Source organism: Triplophysa rosa, linkage group LG3 (genome assembly GCF_024868665.1).
Source record: "Triplophysa rosa linkage group LG3, Trosa_1v2, whole genome shotgun sequence".
In the NCBI taxonomy this organism is placed as follows: domain Eukaryota; kingdom Metazoa; phylum Chordata; class Actinopteri; order Cypriniformes; family Nemacheilidae; genus Triplophysa; species Triplophysa rosa.
In genome coordinates, this window is record NC_079892.1 from 15,346,491 (window position 1) to 15,354,078 (window position 7,588).

Sequence of the window (7,588 nt, forward strand, 5' to 3'; positions counted from 1 at the left end):
CCTTTGCTTCCTTGCCGACTCTAAGGTGCCCAACATTGACAATAGGGTCCGATTGAATCGTTCTGGCTGGGGATCACCTTGAGGGTGGTAAGGCGTGGTCCTCGATTTTCGGACGCCTAGAATTCTGAGAAACTCCTGAATCAACTTGCACTCAAAATCACGGCCTTGGTCGGAATGAATCCTTGCAGGTAAGCCATAGTGTACAAAAAAATTCTCTAATAAAACCTTGGCCACAGTTGTCGCTTTTTGATCTCTAGTGGGATATGCCTGAGCGTACCGGGTAAAGTGATCGGTAACTACCAACACATTAGCAACTCCCTTACTATCCGGCTCTAAGGATAGAAAATCGATACACACTAGATCCAAAGGGTCCATTACTGGTCATCCGATGCAACATGGCAGCTTTCTGAGGAATCGTTTTCCGAGCAATGCATCTACCACATTCTTTCACGTGCTACTCAATGTCGGGGCTCATTTTCGGCCAATAGAATCTGTCCTTAATCAATTTCGTGGTCTTGTCGATACCTAAATGACCGGATTCATCATGGAGATACTTTAAAACGGTCCCACTATACTCTTCAGGCAAGACTAACTGCAACCTTTCCTCACCACTATTTGTCTGCGTTACACGCCACAAAATACCATCCACGCTACGTAACTTGGGTCTTTGCCTCCGAAGAAGAGCAACAGCGGGTGAAACCCCTTTTGCAAGAGACACTACACCACCATCCTCTAATTCTCTCTTCACGACCCCAATTACTGAATCTCTGTTCTGAGCCTCTTTTAATTCAGTTGAAGACAACTGTTCCAAAGACCCAGCGCCTATTTGCACATGACCAACGAACGCAGCTGGGAGACCATCCGGATGAACTCCCAACGGATCTGCCAATCGGAAAGGAGTACTTGAATGTACGCCAACTTGTGTAAGTCTACAAACTGCTCTCACCCCGGCTATAGCAATTTCAGTCCACACAGCTGCATCGCGGCCATCCTGGGGATTGCGCGACAACACATCAGCATCAATATTGTGGCGACCTGGCTTGTACTGAAGGTTAAACTCGTATGTAGCTAGAGTGGCTAACCATCGATGTCCGGTCGCGTTCAATTTAGCACTGCTTAAAACGTAAGTGAGGGGATTATTGTCGGTGCGGACAGTGAACTTGGCCCCGTACAAATAATCATGAAACTTATAAACAACTGCCCATTTAAGGGCCAGGAACTCAAGCTGATGAATGGTGTATCTCTGTTCTGTTTCACTCAACTTACGACTAGCATACGCGACTGGTCTCAAACCGTCCGAGTATTCTTGATTAAGCACTGCCCCAAGCCCATTCATACTGGCATCCACATGCAAGATGTGAGGTTGGGACGGATCAGCGAATGCTAAGACTGGTGCATGTGTCAAACGGTCAATAATCTCCCCGAACGCTTCGGTACACTCAGGAGTCCAACGATCTCCAAACGGTTCGGATTCTTTGAAATACCCCTGAGAATCGGCGGTAATAACCTTTGATTTCCCTCGGTTGGTGGGCGGAAAACCCTTTGTTAGCTCGGTAAGGGGTCGCACGACGGACGAGTAATCTTTTACAAACCGGCGGTAATAACCACAAAAGCCCAAAAAGGACCGCAGCGACTTCAAATCATGCGGCTGTTTCCATTGTGCAACTGCTTCGATTTTTGTAGGATCGGCGGCTATACCTGCTGCAGACACGATATGACCAACATACCTGACTTCCGGCTGGCAAAATTGACATTTGTCAATCGAGACTTTTAACCCGCATTCTTCTAACCGATCAAGAACTTTAAGTAGACGCTCTTCGTGTTGTTCTAACGTTTGTCCAAAAACGATGATATCATCCAAATAGACAATGGCTTCAAGGAGGTGCATGTCCCCAACAGCCCGTTCCATAAGCCGCTGAAACGTGGCTGGGGCTCCAGTTACACCTTGGGGCATGCGCTCGAATTGAAAAAATCCAAAAGGGCAGATAAATGCCGTTTTCTCTTTGTCCTCCTCAGCCATCTCTATCTGATAATATCCGCTCCGGAGGTCCAGAACAGAGAACCACCGGCTACCTGTCAGGCAGTCCAAGGCGTCATTTATCCTGGGCATAGTGTACTGATCGGGTATAGTACGTCTATTAAGAGTGCGATAGTCCACACACATCCTCACATCGCCATTCTTTTTCCGAGCAATGACGATGGGCGATGCATAGGGGCTCCGTGACTCCTTAATAATTCCGGCAGTCATCAATTTCTTTAAATGGCGGCGAACATCCTCAACATCTGCCGGAGCGATACGTCGTGACCGCTCACGAAAGGGAGTTTCATCGCGCAACCGCATATGGTGTTGGACCCCTTTTGCTAACCCTACATCAACATCGGATAGAGAAAACACGTTCACTCGCTCGGATAGTTTCTGTTTTAGTCTTTCCTTTCATGCCTGAGGAACCGTCGTATCACCAAAATCAAATAATTCTGGATCAATGACTTGACGGCACTCGGAGACCGCCCTCGCCTCCCTCACTGTGTCCGTAACATATACTCTGGCTAACACAGTCCCTTTTTGTATAGATTTTTCCTTTAAAGTGTCGTTGCGCACTAACACTCGAAACTGTTTTGCCTCAATGGCTGAGAAGGGGACCACTACAGGAGGAACTAACACTCCCGATGGGAGAACATCCTCTTCCGGGCCTTCCACCAAGTAAATATCATTCTCCATAGGAAACTGACAGTCCAGGTGACCCACTACACATTGCTCGGTCCGTGGCAGGAGCGTAAGAGGGCTATCGCTCACCCACTTAACCTCACCAACAGGCTTATCTGATAAGTTAACCTCATTTGCAGGAAATACCCTACCTGTCACCAATTGAGACTGAATCCTCATAACCTGGGGGGTCTTGGTACCTGAAATTCCTACACCAATATCAGTTAGCCTCTGGAAGAAACTGGCATTGGTCCCTATTATCACAGGGACCTGATCAGGTCCGGTTGAGTCTGGACACACCAAAGCCAAAACAGTCACAGTTTCCGAGGAACCCGTTAAAGCCTGAGGGAATTCCATGTCTACTACAATATACCCTCTATAAGGATAACTGGATGAACTCAAACCCCAGATCGCTAAACCGTCAAGGTGCTTTAAAGGTACTTGGGATAAGTGGCGCAAATACCACTTCTCAAAAACAATGGTCACTTGTGATCCGCTATCCAGCAAAGCCACGCAAGACTTCCCATTAACTTTGACTTCGACCGTGGATGATGGTCCTACTAGACCTGTAGGCAAAATGCTAGATCCAGGTACCTCAATTTGACTGCTCTTAGAGAAACAATCACTCTTCTCTACCTCAGACACTCTCGAGTTGAAGACAGGGTTTTTCTCCTTGGTTTTCCGAAGTAACTGCAGCAGTTTCTGAATGACCAAAGTTGAATTCTCTGTCTTGTCACATCGGCTGGCAATATGACCACCTTCTCCACAATTATAACAGAAAAAGCCATCACTGCTCTTACTCGACAGTCGGGGTGAGTTAACCAACCCCCGGCTCGAAGGGGAATACTCTTGAGTACTCCTATTATTTGCTCCCACACTAAGCACAGACAACTGTTTCTGTAGTTGCTCTACTTGAGATTTCAATGCCAGAACTTCTGCATTTATTGCATTGTTTGAGGGCCCTACTTCAATTTGACGGTTAACATCATCTCTCTCTGATACCCGGGGCTGACCTGTGCTCCCCATTTGCAACCGTAACTCTTTGGTCGCTACTCTCAGATTGTCTCGACCTAACAGTTGGCCTCTCATTTTGTCTGGTGTGCATTTATCTTTTATACTGACACCAAGTTTACGCCGGGCTGCTTCATTTTCTTCCTCCTCCCGAATCTCATTGAGAAGCTTAAGAAATGTCGGGGGGTTTTCTTTCCGTTCGTGCAGCCGCAATTTCAAAAGCATCATATCGGATTCAATCGCACCCCTTAACAATTGTTCCACTCGGGCTCGGTCAGCTCGCTGTGGTGTCAACCCACCTCTCTTTATGACTAGGGTCAGCGATCGTTCTTGTCGGCAAAGAAAATCAGACAAGGCCTCTCCAGGTTCTTGCCTAAGCAAACGGAAGTCGAAATATAGGTCCTCCCCTGACTCAGAGGTACTAAAAGCACTCTCCAAAGCTTCAATGTACTCTAAAGCTGTAGCTTCTGAGTCGTTGGCTCTAACAGCCTTTACAACCTCTAAGGCTGGACCCTTAAGGCTTTCCACGATACGTTTGCGTTTCTCTTTGGCTGAACAGTCACACTCGGAGATCATTAATCTAGCTTGCTCAAGCCAATGTTCACTAACCTCTTCACCCACCGGAGTAGGCTCGACGCCCGAAAATATGCGTAAACGACGGTAGGCTTGGTTATCGCTTGTGGGCTTAGTCTTCTCCAACAAATCACCTATGGCGCGAATGATCGTCTCGGGTGAAGCAGCATTTACAACCATAGGTCTCACCAGACCATGTAGGTCAGTCATTGTTTTGCCCTCCTTATGCAAGAATTGAGCTAATTTGTCAGAGAACCCATCTACGTTAGTACTCTCATCCGTTATCACAACAATTTCCCATGGCCCCCCGGAGGAAGGCAACACTTCCGGCGGAACCTGAGCGGGTTGGATTTTTTCACGACACTCGCACAATACAAAAAGTGTCCCTGGAGCAGTGCCTTCTTTACTAGCACGAGCCCGCACTCGACCCAAGACCTTAATAGTTTGCACAGTGTCTTCGATAAAATCGACATCAGTGTCAGCCGGCACACCTACCAATAACACAGCATGCTGGGGATCAACTTTCTCTGTCACACACCAACTACTAAGCTCTTGTGAATGATCTTTCCCTGCCATTTTGCTTGGTTCTCGGTTTTAAAGACAGAAGAATCCCAGCGGTGCCTCCATTTTGTAGCCCCTTATCCCCTTACTGGTTAGTACACATTAGAGTTCTTGATAAAGGCCTAGGTTCTTTTTCCTTTATGATCCTTCTTGTCTTTATTCTAGTGCGAATCAGCTACCCTGAAATTACAAAGGTATCCTCTTATTATACACCAGAAACCATTCTCTGTTTACTTTCACCCCGACAATAACACACACGTACAAGTAAATATGTAAATAACAAAAGAAACTGTATTCACAAAGGAAACCAGTTAAAATATAAAAAGAAATAAAACAAAACCAAATCACCCTCTATGGATGTTTCCCAATATGTAATACAGAATAAACCTGTCTACTATTAATGTCTCAGTACAATCAGTTTGCGATTAATCACGAGTGACTTAACGTCCTTAAACCTGAAAACACAGTTAAACCGTACTAACTCTCTGAACATTTCACAATAGATTTGAAATCAAAAGAAAACCCAAATTAGGCCTGCGCATATCACACTTTTACATTCGTAATCAGCCCAACGAAGCATTCACACAACCCCCCGTTGCAGGCCTGATCCGATGCTAGCGTACGTGGGGCCAGAAAACAGAAAATGGCCTCTTCACTCATACGAGCAAACAAAAATTGACTGTTACCTCTGCCTCGACGCTAGTGTGCGTTGCAATAACTTCTTTGCATCTCGTTGACGAAGTCTCGGGTTTCGAAGCTCCAACCGCAAGAGATCTCACTGTTCCACAAACACGAAACGAAATCCAAAGTTCCAAATAATCGCGTGATTCCTGGATGAATGTCCTGTTCAGATGAAACAACCGTCCTTTTCTTCCCCCTCTGTATGCTGGTACTCCAATAAATCAAAATGGAGAACGTCCCACGAGTAGCTCTGGCCGAACTAATTAAATGAACGGTTCCCGACTTTCTATACTTCGACTGTCTTCACTGACACGCAATACACTTTATTATATAGAAATGCTGATCGTACTTCTAACTATCTTATCCCTGCTTTATTCCAAACTTCTCGTTTTTACTCGAGAACTCCACAGACGTCTCTCCCATCCGCAATCTCTTCTCCTTCCTTTTTTCGACTCTCTCTCAAAACCAAACCTGATTGGCCCAGTCTCTGTCCCTCTCTGATTTTGGCCAATACCCTTCAGAGTAGCAACCCACTTGATGTCAGCCACATTTTCACCACACTTTATACATGAAAAAATCTCTTAAAGGTACATTATACATAAAACACAATTCACAATATATTATTGTAAAACAAACATTTCTTCATTTTGTTAATATCCACTTCACTTTCCACAACAGTTTCGATTACCATCATATACCTCAGGGTTACATAATAAAAAAGGGTAACAGGCTAAACTCAATATTGTTTTACTTTTAATCACAATAATGTTGTTTTTCGTTCTAAATCCAACACTTACAATGAGCAAGAAGAGAAACCAATGTACTCTTAATGGAAAATGCCACTTGATGGCTCTTTAATGCCTTCTCTCTTTTTTCTTTGCCTTATATAGTTGTGGATGTTCAGGACAGCAGTGAAGTTATCGGCCATCTCGTCGTGACTGTTGAAGCTCTGGAGGCGCTGACATCTATCCTGAAAGATCCAGAGCGCGATCGGCCTCTCGCTGCATTAATTTAATCTCAAAAAAGAGAATGATTTACATTTTCCATTTGTGTTGTTGTCAGTGACATTACATGTTCCATGAATCATTTCTTTTTATTGTCTGATTTGACCAAAACAGGATTTAACATGTGAATGTGGCGGTCTGTTTGGCTTTAAACACGGCACACAGTGCTAGAGAACATATGGGAGCGAAACAGTCTTTTTATGTTTGATCCCTTACTGTGTGAAATCACATCCTAATGTTTCTCTTTATGGCCCCGCAGTGTTGCGTTTGATGGAGCACTGATGTTTTGCCCTTTAATAACTCTGCATAATGAAAAGCGTGTTAAGCTTCATTAGCCGGCGCTTTGGCAGGCGACGCTATTTTATTGAAGGTGCGAAATGAAATCTAACTGGATTTAATGAGATTAAATCAGGCTCTTTAAAATGCTAATAGATATTTTCACGCTTGTTGGGCTGTGGCGCTCACGCGGATTCTCGATATGAAATGAATTCAATACTGTTTGTTACTGTTATTTGTGCTGCTGGTTTATTACTTGAGATTATACAGTAGGTGTGCATGTGTTTGAGAGGACAATTCTGCAGGTTATTATTTAGTGATCTTTTTTATAGACGTGTAAATGTTTTGTATTTATAAACATTTCAGAGTAATTTTAACATTTGTCAGTGTTTTTTTTTTACAATTTGAGATCTGACGTTTTGAACATCAGTTTTCCAATTGTATAGTACCTAAAGAAATTAAATCACATTTAATTTCACAATGTGACATATTTCTGACCTGAAACAGGATATTCAATGACAAATATGTCTGGTTGGAGTACAAAAAGATAAAAGTGAGTTTCTCTATAATATTAGAAGGTCAAGTCCAGCATTATGGATGTGACATTTTGCGTTATGGATATAAATACTCAGAGAATGGATCTGTTACTAATATGCTGAACCATCTGTTTATATTTTACTAAACCCTTGTTGATAAAGTCTTAACTGCAGAAAACTAATAGTCTATGCACAAGTTTTCTATTTAAAAAAAGGAAATAAATGTGCGTTATGGATGTGAC

General features: G+C 43.8%; 1 protein-coding gene across 1 annotated transcript in view; it reads left to right on the forward strand.

Moving 5' to 3' along the window:
* Positions 1-7,187, forward strand: part of rpgrip1l (RPGRIP1 like) — a 29,418-nt gene extending 22,231 nt beyond the window's left edge. Inside the window, exon 26 of the mRNA XM_057330026.1 lies at positions 6,421-7,187. Within this exon, the coding sequence (XP_057186009.1) occupies positions 6,421-6,545 (125 nt within the window). The 3' untranslated portion in view covers positions 6,546-7,187. The remainder of the gene's footprint in view (positions 1-6,420) is intronic.
* Positions 7,188-7,588: the final 401 nt, after the last annotated feature.